Source organism: Phanerochaete carnosa (genome assembly GCF_000300595.1).
Source record: "Phanerochaete carnosa HHB-10118-sp unplaced genomic scaffold PHACAscaffold_7, whole genome shotgun sequence".
NCBI lineage: Eukaryota > Fungi > Basidiomycota > Agaricomycetes > Polyporales > Phanerochaetaceae > Phanerochaete > Phanerochaete carnosa.
The window spans coordinates 643,152-663,739 of NW_006767634.1; the positions used below are offsets into that span (position 1 = coordinate 643,152).

General features: G+C 52.1%; 9 protein-coding genes across 9 annotated transcripts; 5 read left to right on the forward strand and 4 right to left on the reverse strand.

Moving 5' to 3' along the window:
* Positions 1–306: 306 nt before the first annotated feature.
* PHACADRAFT_197544 (uncharacterized protein) lies at positions 307–1,573 on the forward strand (the record flags this gene model as incomplete). The annotated part of the gene is made up of 5 exons (XM_007397754.1): positions 307–409; positions 490–517; positions 571–648; positions 703–934; positions 980–1,573. The coding sequence occupies 5 exons, from the start codon at positions 307–309 to the stop codon at positions 1,571–1,573; spliced, it is 1,035 nt and encodes a 344-aa protein (XP_007397816.1).
* A 1,177-nt stretch (positions 1,574–2,750) lies between these two features.
* PHACADRAFT_185851 (uncharacterized protein) lies at positions 2,751–3,782 on the forward strand (the record flags this gene model as incomplete). The annotated part of the gene is made up of 6 exons (XM_007397755.1): positions 2,751–2,877; positions 2,940–3,073; positions 3,138–3,320; positions 3,387–3,541; positions 3,594–3,689; positions 3,749–3,782. The coding sequence occupies exons 1-6, from the start codon at positions 2,823–2,825 to the stop codon at positions 3,780–3,782; spliced, it is 657 nt and encodes a 218-aa protein (XP_007397817.1). The 5' UTR covers positions 2,751–2,822.
* A 421-nt stretch (positions 3,783–4,203) lies between these two features.
* On the reverse strand, positions 4,204–4,584 carry PHACADRAFT_259289 (uncharacterized protein). Its single transcript, XM_007397756.1, has one exon. The coding sequence runs from the start codon at positions 4,542–4,544 to the stop codon at positions 4,359–4,361; it is 186 nt and encodes a 61-aa protein (XP_007397818.1). The 5' UTR covers positions 4,545–4,584; the 3' UTR covers positions 4,204–4,358.
* A 3,499-nt stretch (positions 4,585–8,083) lies between these two features.
* Positions 8,084–10,244, reverse strand: PHACADRAFT_259290 (uncharacterized protein). Its single transcript, XM_007397757.1, has 18 exons — positions 10,068–10,244; positions 9,933–10,011; positions 9,864–9,877; positions 9,709–9,807; positions 9,624–9,651; positions 9,546–9,571; positions 9,466–9,491; positions 9,383–9,414; positions 9,307–9,331; positions 9,240–9,251; positions 9,168–9,183; positions 9,071–9,113; positions 8,919–9,019; positions 8,807–8,866; positions 8,730–8,757; positions 8,616–8,673; positions 8,392–8,564; positions 8,084–8,331 (listed from the first exon to the last, which is right to left on the reverse strand). The coding sequence occupies exons 1-18, from the start codon at positions 10,208–10,210 to the stop codon at positions 8,227–8,229; spliced, it is 1,068 nt and encodes a 355-aa protein (XP_007397819.1). The 5' UTR covers positions 10,211–10,244; the 3' UTR covers positions 8,084–8,226.
* A 1,636-nt stretch (positions 10,245–11,880) lies between these two features.
* On the reverse strand, positions 11,881–12,787 carry PHACADRAFT_259291 (uncharacterized protein). Its single transcript, XM_007397758.1, has one exon. The coding sequence runs from the start codon at positions 12,565–12,567 to the stop codon at positions 11,887–11,889; it is 681 nt and encodes a 226-aa protein (XP_007397820.1). The 5' UTR covers positions 12,568–12,787; the 3' UTR covers positions 11,881–11,886.
* A 1,377-nt stretch (positions 12,788–14,164) lies between these two features.
* Positions 14,165–15,690, forward strand: PHACADRAFT_259292 (uncharacterized protein). Its single transcript, XM_007397759.1, has 3 exons — positions 14,165–14,414; positions 14,467–15,301; positions 15,355–15,690. The coding sequence occupies exon 2, from the start codon at positions 14,476–14,478 to the stop codon at positions 15,274–15,276; it is 801 nt and encodes a 266-aa protein (XP_007397821.1). The 5' UTR covers positions 14,165–14,414; positions 14,467–14,475; the 3' UTR covers positions 15,277–15,301; positions 15,355–15,690.
* Position 15,691: 1 nt separating this feature from the next.
* On the reverse strand, positions 15,692–16,469 carry PHACADRAFT_259294 (uncharacterized protein). Its single transcript, XM_007397760.1, has 2 exons — positions 15,930–16,469; positions 15,692–15,873 (listed from the first exon to the last, which is right to left on the reverse strand). The coding sequence occupies exons 1-2, from the start codon at positions 16,452–16,454 to the stop codon at positions 15,799–15,801; spliced, it is 600 nt and encodes a 199-aa protein (XP_007397822.1). The 5' UTR covers positions 16,455–16,469; the 3' UTR covers positions 15,692–15,798.
* Positions 16,470–17,711: 1,242 nt separating this feature from the next.
* On the forward strand, positions 17,712–18,540 carry PHACADRAFT_175530 (uncharacterized protein; the record flags this gene model as incomplete). The annotated part of the gene is made up of 2 exons (XM_007397761.1): positions 17,712–18,062; positions 18,123–18,540. The coding sequence occupies 2 exons, from the start codon at positions 17,715–17,717 to the stop codon at positions 18,528–18,530; spliced, it is 756 nt and encodes a 251-aa protein (XP_007397823.1). The 3' UTR covers positions 18,531–18,540.
* A 314-nt stretch (positions 18,541–18,854) lies between these two features.
* Positions 18,855–19,720, forward strand: PHACADRAFT_259297 (uncharacterized protein). Its single transcript, XM_007397762.1, has one exon. It carries the CDS (start codon positions 19,190–19,192, stop codon positions 19,709–19,711), a length of 522 nt encoding a protein of 173 aa, XP_007397824.1. The 5' UTR covers positions 18,855–19,189; the 3' UTR covers positions 19,712–19,720.
* The last annotated feature ends 868 nt before the right edge of the window (positions 19,721–20,588 follow it).

Sequence of the window (20,588 nt, forward strand, 5' to 3'; positions counted from 1 at the left end):
ATCGCCGGCGACTGGATATCTAACAAATTTCATTGAGCAAGCAAACAACGTGTCGCTTGCAACTGCCCTCTCCTACTGCGTGCACTGCTTACACGATTCGTATGAGAGTTATTCCCGCTCTAGCCTAGCGCGGTGGTATCCATCGAAACCCACTGGTGAGCGTCAGAACGGCGTCTGTCGTGGTGTTTGGTTGACTGATTTCACCCATGGACGTTTTATGTAGGGGTATAGTATCCCTCATCAACCCTTGTGAAACAGCTCTGCAAAACTTGGCCCCAGGTTCGCTGTATCCCAAGTACCAACGACATGTCGGCACCTACCACAAGCTCCCCGTCGCCGAACACCGCAACAGTCGTCCTTCCCCCAGGTCTGACTCTTGACCAGTATCTTACTCTCCAAGGCGATGCGGGTGCGTCTTCATAAGTCGTTGTCCGAGATGCTGCCTGACGCTTACCTTCTTCTAAGTAAAAATCGCAATTGCTGTTGCAGTAGCATTCGCGATTATCATTTGGGACTAGTGAGTTACATTCTTCGCATAGCAGCAGGTATTGTCTAATGACCAAAATGCAGCTTTATTCTACTTCCAGACGAGCTCGTGTTGTATACAGACAAGGATAAGAGAATATCGCGAGCACCTACCACGATCTTGTACGCACGCTTGCTACCGGTGGCATCATTTCACGGCTGCTAAAACTTTGCTAGCTTCATTGTGCTACGCTACTCCGCGTTCCTCGCCACCCTTCCCTCACTTTTCTTCACGTCGGTGCAGAATCAACACTGTCAAGCAGCAGTTATTCTCAGCCAGGTTGGCGCATGCCTCGTGGTCTCTGCTTCAGGCGCAATTTTCTGCTTGCGTGTCAGCGCGATGTGGCACGGAAATAGAGCCGTATATGCACTCGTCACAACTGTATTTCTCACTATGGTGTCCTGCTGGGTATGTACAGCGCTTTTCTAAGCGGTTTCTGCTTACTTTTAGTAGATCGCGGTGGCTACACAGTACAGCGCTACGACCGGACCTCCTACACCACTCGGCTCGAATTGCCAGATGCACCCTATCGTTTCCTGGGCACCGATAAGCTTTGGCTCTTCTGTCCTCTTCGACTCGACCATCCTCCTGCTCACCATCGCGAAGCTTCCACGCACTTGGACGACCAAGTCGCACATCGGCCGCCAGATCTTTCGCGACACGCTGATGTACTTCACCCTCAGTACCGTCACAAACATCGTCGTGCTAAGCATCCAGGCGCTCGGCGAGGCGCACGCAATGATCAAGCCGACCGCGGTACCCTTTGCAACGGTCATGACAGCCACGATGGGCTCGCGCGTCTACCTTAATCTCCGGCTCCTCGAGATTCGGCGTCAGGCCGAGGCAGAGCGGATCCCCCTCGGGGTACCGTTTGCAGTTCCGCGCCCCGGCACTGATCGCACGAAAGATGCGACGAGTGGCGCGACTCATGTGGAGAGTTTCCTAACCGCCAGGCAGGCTCCGGGATCCATGAACTCCAAGAAAAATGACTCCACCATCGCGACGGGCCAGTCGGGATACTCGCTGGACATTGAGCGGCCTTTGTAGGACAAGGTGGCTTCATGTGGTTCTCAGGATATGCAACCCAGCTATCAGACGGACAGGTGCAGAAAATGTTTGATTATCTCCATATTTCTCTAATTCCTTCGTTTGCTATGTCAGATATTTGATATTCAGCTTGGAAAGCAGTCACGACTCTCTTATGACCGAGCAGCGAGGCTTTCATACGTCTAAATAGTGTACTTCCGTTTTAACTCCCGCATCTTCTACATTCACGTTTATTCGAACGTACCGCTAGTAAGCTGAGCAGCATCTTACGAGGTCGGGAGGCCGAGGTGTCCATAAATTTTGCACCGCTCGAAACTCGGTGAGCATAGGCCAGTGGGGCGATTATGCAACGGAGGGGCAGGCGCATCAACTTGACAGGGGACGCAGACGCTATGGTTAAGATATGAGCAAGAGAGGCAGTTAAATCCTAAGGGTGAGTGAAGGGAGTCTGAGGCCGGAGCTGAAGGACAAAGTCCAAAACTTTGAGACAACTACCACTCTGCCTAGCAGGAGTCGCAGACATGGACTGTGCACCCTGCAAGTCCTGTTTATGTCAGCAGACATGACTAATAGGGCACTAGTCAAGTGCTCAGGCCTCCGTGTGTTTTCGCGCATCATGTTCCATCATTCACATATCATGTTTTAAATACACATACAACAATCTTCCATCACCCAAATCTTTCTTTCATCAAGTCTGTGCGCACGTCGTAAGGGCTGTGTAAGCCTAGTCTAGAACCTTAAGAATTAGGAGACCTCCGACACCAAGTACCCACCCGCCCTGTCGTTCGTATCCACAGCTCTCACCACCGTAATAGTTTGATTGAGCATCTTTTAGCAATAAAATGTTCAAGCGGCGAGTCCCAGCCCGGTCTTCAAATGTGTCGGATGTCACAAAAATGATCACAGGCTTGTGCTAGGGTTACGATGTACGGTCATGGTCCCAACCGGCTATAGCTGCCAGCTCACTCGCAGAAGTCGCCTGACAATCTCCGCTGAGGGCAGGAGTCAATCTTTTTCAAGGGCCGCAGCTACTCGCGGTGCCGTGTTGTGTGTGAAACAGACTGTAGACTGTCAACATCTCTGCGAGTCATGCTTGTAGCATCATCACAGATGCGCTACACCGAATGTAGGGCTCTCTACCTTGCATGCCTCTACGCCTCATTCAGAACATCACTGTTACCAACGCCTAGACCTTCAGGCTAGGTAAAAGGACGTTACCTCGTGAGGCTCCTTATCCTGTACTTCCACCATGGCGACCGTCCCTGCCGACCCTTACGAGCTCCTACATTGGAATATGAAACTTGGTATGCAAAACTGTTGCCCTGACCTGCTGGAGTCCGCTGACTGCCGCCATGACCGTGTCTAGCCCATGCGACCTACGAGAAAGGATATGAAACTATTCTTCCTCTACTTGACGGTCCTCCCGAGAGAGACCTGAAGAACTTCCTGGGCTATTGTGAGGCATGGGCAGAGTCAATCGTTCATCATCATGATACAGAGGTAAAAAAAAAAAACGATGTGTGCTGTCTAGTGCATGACTCTAACATGCGGCTGTCACATACAGGAGGCCTCTGTCTTTCCCATCCTGAACAAAAGGGCTGATTTCTCCCATGAACAAGAGCAGCATAAAGAGATCCACAGCTTCTTGGATAACTTTCTTGCAAATATCAGAGATGCACAGAAAGATATCTCGAAGCTCAACGCCGCAGAGCTTAAACGTCTTATGCAGTTGTCGAAGGACGCAATGGTAAGCCTCGCAGTTGTCATGCTCCTCATCTTCTTACACACAAATGTCGGTTCGATCTTCTTGCAGTTCACGCATTTCAACGAGGAATTGGTGGATATAGAAGCCTCCAAGCTCAGGGAAGCGGGTTTCACGGAGGCCGAATGTCGCCAGATGATCACCGACATGGAGAAGCACGCGAAGAATAACGGCGACCCGTTCCTGGTGGTGCCCTACATGCGCAGGTACGTCCGCCAGACATTGTGTAATTTACAAGCAGATACTGATCTCTGATAGCCACACGCCACCCGAGTACAAGGACATCTGGCCACCTATGCCCTGGGTCCTTCGCAAAGTTGCCGTGCCTTACTTACTAGCGAAGAAGCACTCCGGGTACGTCCGCCGACCTTACAGTGTTGGTTCGCGCCGCTCACGCTGCAGTCCGTGTTCAGCTATTGGAAGTATGCTCCGTATGCTATGTCTTAAATTTTGGTGGTGCCTGCGTTTGGTATGCTATACTTTTGTACTATCATTAATGGAGATCTACGGTGCGATGAGCTCTGAAGATATTTGTGTGCACTGGAGAATAAAATGGGACGGCGTAGACCTACACCAGAATCCATACACGCAGTGATGTAGACTAGTCTCAAAGCAACGTCTTTCGAGTTAGCCGAGAACTGCATTTCAGGTGCAGCTGCCTACTTCCATTGCATACTCATGGGTTAGAGACCCGGCGTGCACAGGCATTCACACAAGACGCCCGCATCTACGTAAAACTCCCGCCCTCTACGCACAATAGTAGCTTGCATTTTTCCTTCCACCCCTCAATTTCGAGCTGTGATTGCCCAGAGAGACCCCTCACAGTTGAGGGCTGTGATACCTTCAGCTATTTCTCTAGGGAGAGATAATAATAGTGTCATGCGTCGCCCGTTCCACGTGGCGCTGATTTTATTTTCCACGGAGACATGACGCTGTGTTCCTACGCCCCATAAAATATTCTGCTCTGTACGTTACCAGTTCCGCATCCACGTCTGGGCTCATGCTTACTCCATTTCAATCTACCTATACGCTGACACCCTCAGGCTGCGCTTCAGGGCCGTCGGAGAAGCTGATTGGTCGCATTCTGACGCGGTCGACCATGCCGCGCATCGTCTGGCGTGGGTTGAGGGTGGCAAGTAGCGCGTTAAGCATCACTGCAACAATGTGTATGGTTAACAAAGTGAAAAGGTAGGCATGCACACCGTACATTTGGGAAGAATTAATTCGAGTACGAAGGCTATGAATGTGTTGGGGAGCGCGACGTACTGCACCGGAGCTGTTTTTTCAGCTATATTTTGTGACAAGAGGAAGCGTACAGACCGTGATAATCGACAACAGCGCGCACACGCTGAGCATCAGTCCCTCAACAACGCATCAATGATTCTGAAGAATAGAGGGACGTACGTTGTGAGCACACATGTGCTGATGCTATACAGCATGACGAGGCGTATAACTGCACCGCCTGGCGTCCTTCCGACACTTAAATAGCATGTAGCAGATAGTGGATGTAATAAGGACGTCGACAACCGCACGAACGCTAAATGTCCCACACCATAGCCAGCGTGGGCTGAAGGAAAGTAGTGTCCTTTCATGAAGCATCCTAGACGTCGCTAATTAGACTGCGAGATTCATGCGCGATATGGTGGACCCACGACAGAATGTTCATCGCTAGCAGAGACGTTATTAGTGAGGCGGAGTACACTTGAATATTGTACACCTCACCAATGTCGCCGGCCATCACAACTGTTTGAGCACCCACATGCATCAGTGCGTGCTGGTACTTCGCTCAAAAAATGTAGTCACTCGCCCAGATTACCAAGTAAGATTGCTGCCTTTATGATTGATGATCAAACAAAATCTGATAGTTGCTGTATGATGGATTTGGCTCACCACTACCGCCTGGATGATACGTCTATGCCCGCCGACTGCCTTCAAGCTCAGGACTCTGCTGTTCTCCATGGAAGCAGAGCGTACGCACATTTCCAAATTCGATAGGCAAATATTCTGCGTTGATCATGACAGCTGTGCGGTAACTGGCAGGCACAGAATTATGGCTTACAACGTAACCACTAGGTCGCTGAGGCCCTGGCGTCCGCACAGATTAGCACCCGGACAAATCAAAGTTCAGTGTACCTACCGCTATACTCATACCAATGGCAGAACTCCTAATCCAAGCGTAGCGGGTCAATATTGGACACTTTTGCCATTTGGCGGGAGACGGAAAGCACGCACCAGTTCACACGAAGAGCGGCGGCCAGGTCCATGTAGTTTATTATGACTAAATTGTACACTCTGTGTGTAGCAAGGACGAAGTGAAGGATGTCAAGGAGCCTGAGTCGACAATCAGCATGTTTCAATTTGCAAAGTGTAGTATCTCGGGTCCTCACCAAAGGAAGAAAATCTAGAGATGTGATCAGCTATGAACACAGGCACGCGGAAAGAGATTGCATGCCAGGTACTTCATGACCAGAAGATCGTTTTTGTTGCGTCGATAATATACGTATATCTGGACGCTCGTGAGCGTAAATAAGCTATGGTACAACGTGAGGAAGCAATGCAGCGCATCATGAAAACAGCGTACATTGAGATAATGATATTTCCTTGTAGAAACCTCTGAGCTTGTGACTGCAAGATGGTATGAATGAGCTTACCAATATAAGCCACCCCAAGCGTGCCATTGATACTCAAGCTGTTAGAAGGGAGCGACTCTGTGGGTGTCAATGGCTGAGCCATAGATGCAAGTTGCGTGATATACACTCTGGAGGGCATAGGCGTCGCGTTTACCACCTCGCTCAGGTAAAGGGGGGTAAGAACTATTATGCCTCTACACATTGCGAGGTGATTAAGTTCAGAATGGAATTCACAGCAACGTTCAGACATGCCGAACAAGCCGTGAGGGATGGGAATACGCATGTCAAGCGGGGGTATGCTCACGACGATGTAGCAGCGCATTGTTAGGTGGCCGGAGATGAATCGCGGGTGATCATCCGGAAACCCGGAGTATCAATTGCACACAAGTCCTATGAATGGTGCCGGTTACGAGAAACAGCTAAAGCCCTCATACGGCTAGAAATGTTGTCGTTGAGTGCTTTCCTTTAAGTTGAAGATATCGATACGCCGGCACAGGAAAAAGGCAGAATCTCAGCTATGATCGTCAACCGTGGAAACAGCATTCTACCGTGTACAGGGCGGCTATATACTGTGTGAGCAATATTAGACGTAAATCTAATGTGCAGTGCGTACATCATTGCGCTTCAGAAATCCTGGAGAGATAATTGATGCTTGAACGTAATGATCTTCAGCAGCGTTCTACTCGAGATCCCGTCTGTACATAGAAATTAATTGCGGTATAACTGACAGATGATCGAAAACAAACCAGGATAAAAATACCAGGCTACCGTTCCGAGCAAAGATAAAAGTGAAGATACCAAGTTGGACTAATGGTGGTGTTGAAACGTGATAAAGCATCTTGTGTAGAATAAATGCTATAGCCAAGCACGCTTGTCGACAAAGAGTCACGTCAAAGCCAAACGGAAGCGGAGGAGAGCAACCGAGTCAAGGATGTTCGAGGGGAAGAAAATCTATAAGAGTCACAGATAGCAAACGCCTGGACACGCACATGTACCCGAAAGAGTATCGCCATTTCTATACGAGTAGACGCGGTAAATACGCGCTCGTCCTGGCCAATGAAAGGAGGCAAAGGGCGGTGAAGAGGCGGCGGAGAGGCTGCTAAGAGCGGCGGTTCCGGGAGCGAGAATGATGAGGCCAAGGACCAGGAGAGGAATTTCCTGTGCGCGTGAGGACGCACTGCTTGAATGTGAGATGACTTTCCGTGCGCTTAAGATGTACGCAGACCTCGCCTATGCTTCTTTGTAGAGTATGTAACAATCGTCAATATTTCTCGACATAGCGAAGACATGCGACATGGTTAACTTCGTGGTTCCTGCGCTGACGCGTGCGTAAGTCAGATTGTTCTGTCACTGAGTGTGAAGTGTTAAATAATACTTACGTGCTTTGCGGGCATTGCACGGTCTCCTCGACATATTTAAATAACGAGCTGAGAGGCCGACAGTGAGGACTAGCATACCACGGCGCGCGATGCAAGGTTCACGTTCCTCGGTGATGGCCGTGATGGCGGGAGGCTAGAGTGGGAGTAGCGTCGGCATCGGGATTTGCCACTCACAGACGAACCATGTCACGATTATTTTCAAATACATATATTGCTTCGCTGACAAGTCCGCAGTGCTAGCAGCATATCTGTGGCTCCCGCATGGGCGCACTGGTAGTCAAGTGTAGCACTAGCAAGTACTACTGGCCCGAGTCATCTCATCCAGCAAATGCAAAACGACTACCGCGCCCTTGGACGACTTTCGAAGTCGTTTCCGTCATACTGCATGTCCTGACGACCCACTTACATGGCTCACTGGGAATGGCTCATAGTGGTGTAGCGTGTCTCGTGCCTTCGGAATATGCTGCACACGCGTTGGTGCTTCACAGCGGCGTCAGGAATCGTGTTCATAGAGTGGTTAAGCTCGAGCATCGTGGGTTCGCGTGATGTATGCACTAGCTGTACGAAGCCGACACGACATGCCCCGCTTGCTTGGGTTTGGAACAGCCGGCCTTCCGATAACCTTGACCGAGTCTCAAGAGTAGCAGCATTGTGATATTTGCTGACGATAGGTACCGCGACGTCTAGCTCTCTCGTCTTGATACAGACAGACAGGCATCTCTGAAGCTGTAAGATATGGTTGAATACGTCGTAAATTCATCAATTACTTGAAACACAATATTATGCCGTTTGCTATGAGCTATAACTGATCCGTCATGTCATGGTCATATTCGGAGGCTCTCCCCGAAGCAGATTGCTACTGAACGGTGAGCGGCAAGATTTTCATGAGATTAATTCTTGTGCAGGATTCGCTGCGGCCCCTCGAGAAAATTGGGACTCCACGTCGAACGAAGCGTCAGGGATGCGAGCCGAGACGTCGAGAACACCCTACATAGGTGGCGGAATCAGAACAAGGGAGAGCACCTTTAAGCGACAGCGGCAACGCACCTGATTTTTGGTGTATTCGCGGGAAATGTGCGCCACTTGAGCGTCGTCTGAGTGGTCCAAGCGATGAGAGGCGCCCCTAAGGTTCGAAAGGTGGACGGACAAGACTTGTCCGGCGTGCATGTCGCGTAGCATGTCGCGCGAGTTGAGCAGCGCGAGTAGGGAGTTTGTCATCACTGTACTGGTACATTAGCACCAAGACGTAGAGCCGAGCGTTCAATGCGCACACAACGGTAGCACCATGGCGCATGCGAGGGTTATGAAATCTTTGGGCGCAGCGGCTTGCTTTAGATCTAGTTAGTTGCATGATATATTCACGGAGGAGTGTGAAGAGCCCTCACCGTGATAACGGTTGCAAAGGAGACGGAGCTGTGCAAAGATCACTATCGCTGAGACCATAAGACGGCGAACAACTGACCTGGTTAGCGCACATGTGTTGATGCTGTAGATAACGAGTAGGCGTATAAGCGAATTAGTCCTGCAGAGAGGTTAGCCTGGCAACTATCGCTGTGGTAGCATATTCTAGTTACCGTCTGAAACCCGTACGCTGCCGAATGAGCAGTACACAGAGCGCAACCGCGATGGCGCAGTCAGTGAAGGCTTGGAGGCCGAACACGGTATACCAAATCCACTATATGGGTGTCAGAATCAGGCTGAAGGGATGCAACGCGAAAGGGCATACGTCAAATCGCTGATTAAATTCCTGGTAGTTAGGAAACTTGAAGCTGTGTTTCAATAAGTGACGAATGTAGGAAGAAGTAGGGTGAAAAAATACATACAGGATTGCACTAAGAGCTGATGGGCCGGCTCAGAATATAGTCAAGGTGCTTTGAGACTAAGTTGAGACACACCACAGGCACTGACTGCACGAACAGCCCAGGTAAGTATCGTGAGATAGTAAGAGTGCGCGAGACCTACAGAAGCTAAGGAGCTGGGGTGGCGCCTACGATACTCTGAACATAATACCGACGGAGTCAAAATAACATAAGCTTACAATGAACATAAGTGGCCGTATATTTCCGCTGACTAGCTGCTCTTATGAAGTATTCGCAGTAAGACGGTTGACTGCGTACGCACGTTTGTAAATCTTGTATGCGAAGACACTGCATGCCCGTGATTCGATTAGTAGAAGGTCGAAAGACTCATAGGAGACCTACGAAGTCACTGTGACCTCAATCAGCTCCTAGCTCGAATACGTCAGCATCTGTGTGGTTGCTCGTAAGAATGACACATACTCCTACAGGCAAGTCGGCTGCGAGGCTCCTGTATTGCGAGGACATGAATCAGCAGAGATCAAGACTTTTAGGACAGAGAACATGCCATGGACAAAACTCTAAGGCAAGAGGGTTCATAAAATTCGTTACGGCATAATAATAAATAGTGTGCGAAATTAACGCGAGATAGACAGTGTCAAGAATCCTTGATCACACATGTAAGCGTCACCATTCATCTAGGTTATGTGTCATATGACGTACCACAGAAAGAGTATCTGTAGAGATCGGTGAGTGAGGATGACATGTCACAGTTGGAAGCAAGGTACACACAGTTCGCTTCAAGAAGAGAGTATCATGAGGGCTGCGGTGGAAGTATATGTACACTTGCACACTGGCGATACCATATAGTCTGTAAAGGCTATTGTCAGGAAGCCTGCTGGATCATAGCGGCACAGCGGCACTCACACTGCTGCCAGAATTTCAGCTGTCCAATGAGTCAACACACGCCAGTACCGGACGAGAAACGGCGCTCGCGCACAGATTGTTATGGCACCGAGCGTATTACCGAGCTGTAAGGAGAGTGACGGAATGAAAGCTGGGTCAGACATGCTGTCCGACACAGGTCGATGGTGGAGGGATCGGTGTGCCCCCTACTTATGTGCCGACGTGATCTGCATTCCTACCTCAATCAGCAACGTTTCAAGCGGCGCCTTTTGATCCACAGCCTTCGGAGGAGAGCCATGCCTTCTCAGTATCCAGACGCGGCTGCTCAGACAAGCGGTGCTGCTCACCTTCCCGTACCGATCATGGCTGTGCTTCACTTGGCAAACGGCGGGTGCGGCAGACCCTCCAGACGGCAGTCTAGAGAAATCACAGTGGGTGAAATGATCACGCTGGCAGTTAGGCGTCCGATATGCATCAAAACGCCGCCTCACCAATTCATAGCCACAAGTGTCTCGCCACACAAGGTCATGCGCGCCACTTCATTTCTACGTGCCAGGACTGCTCGTATACGAGAACAGGGCTTGTTGTTCAATGAGCGGTCGGACGAGGCAAAGCTCTGGTGTGTGGCTGTCCATGTGGTGCAGCACGGCATCGTGCAAATTCTACGGGCAGACGTCTGTATATGAATAACACGCCGTGATTTGGGGCCGCTAAAGGGCGAGGATGAAACGAAACTCGGTCCCAGCTGCGGAAATCGTCTTCAGCGCTCAGCCCTGCGCAATCCGAGAGATAGCTCGGCGTTGAAATAGGGTCCACGGCATCTCACACTGGGGCGGTTGTGGGGGTAGATTACGGACGGTATCACGCCGAGGAGGTCCCTTGAGTGCTGGGAGGCTGCTTGGAGGGGTGCCTTCACGCTGTATACAGGGCAGGTTGTACTGTACTTTTACGACCGTAACGGATGTCACAGGTCACAAGGCCCTCATCCTGTCCGCTATTTCGCCTCTGTCACGTGTCACAGAGGGATCCATCCGGTTGTGTCATCCAGTATTTGTCATTACAGGAAAAACCTATTTCTTCAAGCCTGCGGCGCCATTTCACACCATAAAATGTAATATAAAGCAGAAGAGCTATCTAAACACATGTAATCTTAGTGACCGCACCATTCACTGAGCGGTAAGCGCACTTTTTTCCGGCGTAAAATTAGCCAAAAACTGATTCAACAAGGCGCCAACTTTCTCTGGTTTTCACCTGAAAAAAACTGAAGGCAAAACTCAGTTTTCCGCCAGTTTTAATGCGTTTCAGACCTTTTTGGCTGGTTTTACACCAGTTTCTCCTCAGTTTGCATTGGCGTGAAATCGAGGAATAACTGGGCCTTGTTTAACCACTTTTGCCTAAGTTTTCTCGAGAAAAACATCAGGAAACAATAACCATGCTACCCGACGCTACCCGAGCTAGGTAGTGCTCCGAAGCGTTGGGTAGCATCGGGTAGCATGGTAGTGTTTCCTGATGAAAACTGCGCTTACCACCCTGTGATTCTGCATCGGTGAAGCGCTTCGTTGGCTTTCTCGCGCGGTGTCCGCGACCCAACTCATCTGAGGCGCTGGCAGGCACTTCGGAAGCAGTTGAGTCATCCTCCAGCGTGAGCTCAGAAGCAGGCGGTTCTACATCGCAGTCCTGTCCGCAGGTGCGCGCGAGGACTTCAAACACCGTGAGACAACTGTCATCTGTGTCAGCGCCGTGATCAGCAGAGCGCGCATCTGTATCTTCAGGACATTCGCGGTCATCGGATGAATCTTCGATATCTTCGCTGCGTCCACGAGTAATCTCTGCGTAGAATTCAGGTAGACAGCTCATTAAGTGCCTGCCGTGCTTCGCGGCTGGTCAAACTTTCCCACGACAGATTGAAGCCTGAGGTATCGTCTACCTGGCAGTGCTCCCATGCCTGCGGGCCAAGCTGGTTAGCACTGCGGGCGCACATCTCAAGGTATAACTCGCTTACCTTCTTGACAAGGTCCACATTGCTGATTGCCTCATATGCTCTCACCATCCACTCAATAGAACGGTCACGGGCGACACCAATTGTTCTGTCAAGTTGAACATTGACAGCGTCGACTCCTGGCTGGAGCAGGGATAGAGTTTCCTGGAATTTGTAGTGATGTGCCGCTCGTCTCACCGTGTGCTTCAGAGGTCTCTGGATCCCGACGTCGCAGGGTTGAAAGATGCCGGTACAGCCACCCAGGATGTAGTTGATGATGATCCACGGGTGCGTCTCCTTCATCCATGCGCGGAATGGGCGGCCACTGTGAACCGAGTAGACGTTGAGGTACCAGATGCACCGCTGGTCTACAGGAAGCTCGAGACGTTCAATCTCGGCTCGAAAATAGGGCGCGAGGACATGGTCGACGTAGAGGGCAAAGGACGAGATGTCTCGGGATCCAAAGGTTTTGATAATGGCCAACGGTAAGACATGGCCCGCACGAGAGGAAGCGCAGCGTCGAGACTTGAGAATGACCGGCATGCCTGTGAACAAACCTTGCACCACATGCACAGTTTAGCAGAGGGGTTCCGGAGGCCGGTGGAATGGACAACAATCGAATGGCAGCTAGAATGGATGGACCAACTAATACTATGCCAGAGACACAGCCTCCCAGCCCTCGCCACAAGCATTGGCAGTTGTCAACTTGGACCTTTAGGAACTACTAGCGTAAACCTGTTAACGAGAAACAAGGGGAAATAGTCAGCTTTGGAGTAGGAGGCTTTAGGAAAGGGATCATACTTGGTCAGGAAACGCTGATAGCCCACGGTGGGGTCTACCATGAAAAACAGCTTCAACGGCGATATCATAGTCAGGATAAGGAGGCCAGACGGAATGAGGAGATCAAGGCTTTGCCTGTCAAGGGAGTGGGCCGTCCAGACGCCAGATAGGCCGTAAGCCTTACTGTCTTAGTGTCTGCACACTGCGCATGCATGATGGTCCAAAAGATAAAGGAGGATGCGTAACCCTGGCAGGTGACACTGTTGAGAAACGACACAACGTGCTTGAAAGCATTCTTGAATCTTAAGGGATCCTGTGGATAGCAGGCAGCCGGCCAGTAGGTGATCAACTCTAAGCTACGCCATTGAGCTTGCATTCCATGCCAGGAAGGGGAGAAGTTGCGAGCTGCGTTAGAAATCTACCGCTATTCTGAGTTGAACCTAGAGAAATCATATAGAGATAAGCATACAGGATGTCACTGTCGTTACCCGTCATCACATCCTGCGGTCCGTTGATAAAATCTTACGGTCCCATGTCATCGAAAAGATCCGCTTAGAAGCTGTCGCGAGTACAGACCCTATTTGTTTAGACCTATACGATACCCTCGCCTCAAGCACTACAGCTTGAATATGTCAGAGCAAATTGTGGGTGGACGAACATGTATAGGTCAATCCGCCCTGAGCGTAAGCAAGTTGCTCATTAATCATTGCTGGCCACAATTCGCCGAATTGTCGCATGCGTGACCATGACAGATAGGATCGAACTTGCCTAATATCTGTCAAGACAGCACAATCTGCTGGGAGAATATGCCTTCGGACGAGCACTGTTCGGTCGCGACGATGTAATGCCGCTTGCGTTGCCCGCAGGCGCAGTAAAGACAATGCAAATTCATCAGAGAACTTAGGATATGAAGGACTGAATTCGTCTCTTTCCGAGCTTACACAGCTGTGCATCCGCGAGGACGCACCACTACATGTGGGAGCCTTGCCAACAGGATCAAGGCCCAGATACTTCTGATTACAATTCGGCTCAAGATATCCTGTATGCATCTTCGGTAAAGGGCTCTCGAAAGCCGCCACCGAGCAATTCTTGGTGAGGGAGATGGGAGCGAATGCGAGGAGCACAGGTCAACGTCGGAAGCGCCCTGAGATGGAAAGCGTCGGAAATACCCTGAAATGGAAAGCGTCGGGTGAGGTGAGAAGAACACGGCCATCACCGGAGCACATGCAGAGTCTTGGCACACGGAATGATTTACAGGAGCTCCGACATCATGGCTTCCTGCCCCCGCAACATAGCTCCTTCCAACTACAAATGCTGTTGTCCTCGTACCATCACAACCACAACCACAACCACAACCACCGCCTCGACGACTGCGACGGAAACCGACTCAGAGTGTAGACCCATCCCGACTTCGCGCGACCCTCGGTGTTACCGGACGCGCGGTTGACGAAGAGCTCGATTCGGACTGTCTAGAACAAGTCTACTGGCGCAGAGGTCCCCCACGCTCCTCTGTTCTCTCCGCCTCCTTGTACTGCCTCTAACATCGCTTCGAACGTGCTATAAAGTCGGGAGAAGTAGACTCGGACTTTCAAACGCTCTGTAAAACGCCTGTACGTCCCCATGGCTGCTAGCTTCGCTTCAAAACTGACTCTCACCCCCCAGCACGTATCGATGGCTGGCCTAAGCAAAGATCTCCCTCCACTTCCACAGGCATCACCAGACGAGGACGTGTCCAATCGTCCTGGCTTATTCAAACGAGTTACTACGAAGCTCCGTTCGCCGTCCCAATCATGGGCACACCCCTCTAGTCCAGCACATGCGCAGTCCCCTTTCGAGGACATCCCAGAAGAACCTAACCAGAAGCACAAGCGCAAGTTCTCGCTCCGCATGCCCTCGCTCCCTGCGCCGCAAACTGTGGTCAAGCCGGCTGCGACGCTCGAAAACTCCTGGACGTCTCCTGAGAAACGCGAAGCTGCCCTACGCGCGTGCGGGCTCGTCCCCGCACAGCCCAAGCCGCTCCGCGACGCACACGGCTATAAGTTGCCGTTGAGCGAACAGGAAGAGCGGCTCGACCGCGATTGGGCGCTTCTACCCCCAGATGGGTCTAGGATGACCGCAGAGGGCGAGAGCGAAGCAGAGAGGATCAAGGAGGCGTGGCTCAAGAGGAATGCAGAGGCTTCCGCGCCATCTGCGCGGCCCCAAAGCCCGCCGAAAACTCCCCCACGGACCCGCCAGTCGCCGCCGCCACTCCCCGCGGGCGCTGCGCCCCCGCAACGTAGCGCCAGCTCCCCTGAGCGCAAAGAGACCATGCGCCCCGAGTTCCACAGGGACCCGAACGTAGCCAAGCTCATGCAGGCCATGCAAGGCTACAAGCCAGAGAATTACCGCCCTCCGCCCAAGCGGAAACCGACCATGCCAAACTCTGCGCAACGCTACGAGTCGGATTCTGACTCTAATACAGATTCGGATTGAAGAGATCATAAGACCTATAGATTCCGTGCGTTAACATTTGTGGTGTTGTGCAAGCAGACTGACAGGAGAGCGGTTTAGCCTGAACTGGCTGGCTATATGTGCTCTGTCTCGACGAGACGTTATGGCGAGCCATGCGCGGCACTTGCACTCCCCTTCCCAACGATCGTGACGACGTTCTACCACCAGCACCTCGTAATCTCGTTTTACATTGTTTCTTTGCGCCGCTTTCTGGTCATCGCTTTCTCCTTCCATCGCACATCCGTACATGTTCTTCTTGCTCTATCGCAATAATCAATCAACATATCTGTGCAACTTCTACTCGCCTTGTAGTAACTGTACTCTCCGTGATCATTTATCGCTCTTGTTTGTACTATAGTAGCAAATCTCACAATGCTTATCAGTTCGTTACTTCGTACGAGTAGAGTTGGTGGACCGGATTTTTTGCTGCAGCAAAACGCCGTAGATATAGTGTAACCGGCGACAGAAGAATAGGGTAGGATAATTCTATGGCAGCTGGAAGGATTAGAACGGAAGCTTAGCTCCCTTTGCAGTGACCTTTGGTCGACCCAAGGGGCTCGGTCTTCTGCGGCGGTACACCTGCAAACACAACTCAGCACCGACATGTGGAGACGCAGAAGCACCGCGGCACGCACCGACTTGAACCGGCGAACTCTGCTCTTCATGCTCTTCAATACCATCTTGCGCCTGAGCTCCCTCGTCGGCATCGTCCTCTGCCACTTGTGCCCCTTGAACATCCTCTTCTTGCCCGCGTACAGCCTGCTGCCGACGTCCGCGCCCGCGACCTTCTTCTCGCGCAGCCTGCCCGTCCAGCTCACATGCTTCGCCCAGAGCTCAGCAGGGTCCGCGGGGCGCGGGCGCACGCTCTTCGGCGTCGCCTTCGCGGCCGCCTCGAGCACCGCGCGACCGAGCTTCGGGCCCGGCGGGAGCAAGTGCAACGTGTTCGTCGCCCGTGCGGCCTTGATGAGCTCTGCCTGGCGGCGCCGCGAGTACTTGGGCGGCGCCCAGCGGCCAGTCTCTGGGTTCTTGTGTGGCACGAACGGGTTCTGGACCTTCACGGGCCCACCCTCTTGCGCGACGGCGGCGGCGGTTTGGGGCGCGGCCTGGAGCACGGCAGCGATCTCGCGCGTGCGGAAACGGGTGACGAGTCGGGAGGCCATGTTGGCAGCCAAGGCGGTTTCCGCAACGACGCACGCTCTACCCTGCTGTTAGGGCTGATGGGCGAGCGCGTGGTTGGAGGAGAGGAGGGGAAATGGCGCTTTGACGCCCAAGGCGAGCGTTGGACGTTGGACTTTGACCGCCATCTGCACCGGTCGCATACCATTTGTTCCTCTCGCCATATTCGACGTCCATATAACTCCGTCATGTCTAACGACCGGAAATCTACCAGGCCCTAAATAAGACGCAATGTCGAAGTGGGCTATGTGATCAAATATCGCCGGGCCTGGTGGAAGGTAGCTCACTCCAGACATGTCTCGCAGAGCCCTGCGCTTCAAAAAGTTCAATTATATTTGGTGGGGCCCATAGTACGATCCTCGCTTTGCCGGTTGAGCCTGGCTACTCTGCAACGGAGGCTATCCCATAGTTAGCTTCGCTTACTTACTGGCTTACGATTTAGATAGTAAATCCTCGTTTCGTTGGGCTCACGCTCTTCGGGCCGTGTAATGTCTTTCTGGTCTCTTACCAGAGTGTATGGTCATTTCCTCAGCATGTCAGCTTTACATCTCAAGGCTTGAGCTCCCAACGGTAAGAGTTGCCTGTGTACACTCATCTCTATGCCGCAGGCAGGAGTGAGAGCTTGAGTGTTGTCAAACAAACCCCTCGTGGTTCGCTACGGGTACTACACCTCTGATACTTCCTACGCGTGAGTTACACTGTTGTAGCACTCGGGCTTGGCCGCTGAAGCCCAAGTCATCCGCTATAGGGCACCGCTTGACCATACCTTGCAATCGGGAGTTGGCACTAGCTGCCTTCGGTGGCGTCGCATGCCCGCGAATGTGCATCCCCTTTGTATTTCTCTTCTATGCCTCCAGGCTGAAGGCCTGGACTGTTAGCCGCAGGACCATGTCCGACAAGTGTTCCGTTTGAGCCATGGTGTACCAATAGCGATGCGCTTGTCAACGATGGTCTGCCTTTAACGTACGTACAAGCCTTGTCCCGGCCAGTGCCGTTTATTTCTGACATCTCACGCCGTGCCATTTTTCGTGTCCGATATTGTGTCTAGCGCGCACAGCCAGTGGTGCTCGTGCAAGTCTTCGTTTTCACGCTACCTCTTCCAACAGCTCATAGTTCTCGCAGCGGTCATAATATTGTCCGTATTTTCACTCTGCGTGCCTTTGGGAATATTCCCGCCAAGAACACTCCACGGCCTGATCGCTGATCGCTTCCCAGCGTCTGGCGTCTAAAGGCGCGTCATCGTGATGGGGACTGGAGAACGAGCCATAAGTACCGCGGGTCCGCGACCGACCTCACCCACAGACAACGACGTTCAAGTCCGCGCAGACATGCCCACCGGCCAAAAACTCGACAAGTTATACAAGCTTCACTCCCGTGTATACGGCTTGGAAGCGTCCAAAACCGCCGGCGCGAAACCCAAAGCCAATGCAAAGCCTGTTGCGACCATCACAAAGGCCCGGGGACTCCGTCGCTCGAGTAGAATATCGGGTACCGCGACCCGACCGCGCGGCCATCTGCAGAACTTGCCGACCGAGATCATCGTGCACATTCTTGAGTATCTTTCAGCCCAGGATATTGCTTTGTTCCGAACGGTCAGTCCAGCGTCTCCCAAGCTGCAGAAACGAATATGCTGACAGTCGGACCAATGACAGGTATGCTGCGCGTTTCGAGACATCGTGAACGAGTCCGTGGCCCTCCAGTACACGATTGAACGCTCCCTGGCCGGTGTCGTCGAGGGCAGCCTCTCTGCGAACGACAACCTCAAAGACAGGCTGGCTGCCGTGCGAGAATGGCGCCAAGCGTGGCGGACGCTGCGATGGACAGACAGGCGCCATGCACGCGAGGTCCCCGAGTTCGGCATGTCGCAGGTGTCTGGGTCTGTCTACACCATTATTGCGTCTTCGTCAGCATCGCCAGATGGCGCGGCGCTCGAGTTTCGTCGGCTCGGATCGAAGCTCAGAGGTGTTCCACCCAAAGAGTGGAGCCTCGACGAGCTGCCGGACCACGAATCCTTTGCGGTCGAGTACGAGGAAGACCTTCTCGTTCTTGCTGAAATGTGAGCCAACAGCCCAGTGCTCTCTAGATATCGTTGTTACTGATTTGCTCCGTAGATACGAAGGCACCAAGAGAGTCGACCTGCGTTTCCTTTCGTGCACCACGGGCGAGCTTCATAGCGCCGCATCTGCGGTCGTCACGATCAGCACGCACAAACCCGTTACCGACATGAATGGGTTCTGGATCTTCAACACCTTTGCCTGCGGTGATCTCGTGGGACTCGCAGTATACTGCGACTCAATGCCCGGGTTACATAGCGAGATTTGGATAGTAAACTGGAAGCGCGCTGAGGTCGTCATGGTCAGTTGCAGACAGTGATATCCAAAGCTTGTTGTCTATGTCAACTGATACCTTCATATAGAATGTGTACGCGAAGAACGGAAGTCATAGCGTCGAGCCACTGGACTTCAAGTTTTTCGACGATCGACATATCGTCGTAACAACAACAGGAAGTAACACAGATGCCGTCGTACTCGTTGATTGCTATCGCGTTGGGAAGACCCGCATTCTTCTACTGGATGCGATCAAGCATGCACCTGTCATCCTTGGGCTCCCAAAGCTCGCAAAAAAAGTCGCATACTCTTTCAATGCCGTAAGCTGCCAACCCCGCCGGCCTCCTGAGCGTAAACGCCGCGACCCTGCGAGATTCCATGCTGCAGGTGATATGCCTCTCACCCTCGTCACCATCTGTCTTTCCGACTCCCGCCGCGGCGAGCGGCGCTTCGACCTCATCATCCCCGCCGCCATATGGCTCTCACGCCTCCAATCAGCCGACACGACAGGCGTGCTCGTCCCCTGGGAGCAGTGGGGCGAGGAGAGCCGCATGCTTGACAGCACCGAGGCGTCATGCAGCCAGGTCTTTGGCACGCGGTACCTCACGTCCGAGCCGTACATGTCCCGCGAGTCGCGGTACGGTGTCCGGTCGCGCACGGACCTCCTGTGCGTGTACGACTTTGCGCCGGTGCCGGTGCTCATGCACGACCTGCTCACTGTCGGCGAGGACGCGGACGTGTGCGTTCTCACGTTCCTGTGCTCGGACAAGAGCGTGTGGGCGAAGCCGGTGCGCACTGCGGCGCCGTTCAAGCGGATCGAGGTGCCGGGGCTGGTTGTGGGCGACAGCGACTCGGTATATATGGGAGAGGATGGGCTTTTTGTTCGGAGTGCGGACTATATTCTTGAAGAGTAGGTGCTCAAGCATATTTCCTCTCGTTTTTGAATCTAACGAAAAATTCAGTTGCACACTACAGGCCTTCTCAATCTAGTGGTACCCAGGTTGCCAGCGAAGAATGTTTCGACGTTGTCTATAGTATTTATACCCGTTCTACCTATATCTTACTCTTGCGGATAATAATCGTTATTTTGGAGTTACGTATATTCTGAGACGATGTGAACAAAAGCAACCTAACAGAACGATGCGGCGGACTCGACAGGACAGGCGCCTCCGAAAGGCTTTGTGGCACCAGGCCATTTGTGCTACGGATCAGAAGCACACCAGAAACAAACCGTCATCAGAGCATCCGCATCCACTTCAATCTCACTCTCCCTGCGCAATACAGTATTCGTTATCTATAACTACAATCACTGCGTGTCAGGTGTGGCTAACAAGTGTACGCCTAGCCACAATTTGAGCGGCTATGGGAAGCTGCTGGGAGGGTAATATTAAACCGTCTGCTTAGACTCCATGCGCATTATGTTCAGATCCTATTGAACACCCTATGGACGGCCAGACACAGGTAGCTAGACGAGAGAGAGATCAAGTAGGAGGACTCGTGACAGGGCGCCAATATAGACCTATCGGGACACCCGCATATTTGACATAATGACCCCTGGCACAGACGGCCCATACGGAACTAAAGAGAGGTAACAAGTGACTGTTTACTCGGCTTGAATGGAAGTAAAAGAGAGACTATAGGCGGTATAATAATGACTGAATGGAAGTAACAGATACCGGCTTATATTGTCTGAATAGGTATAAGAAGCATGCTTATGTGCGGTCTATTCGGATCCACACTGATATGGTGGGAGCCCAGATAGGCAACTTTCAATTCATGTCAGAAATGTCA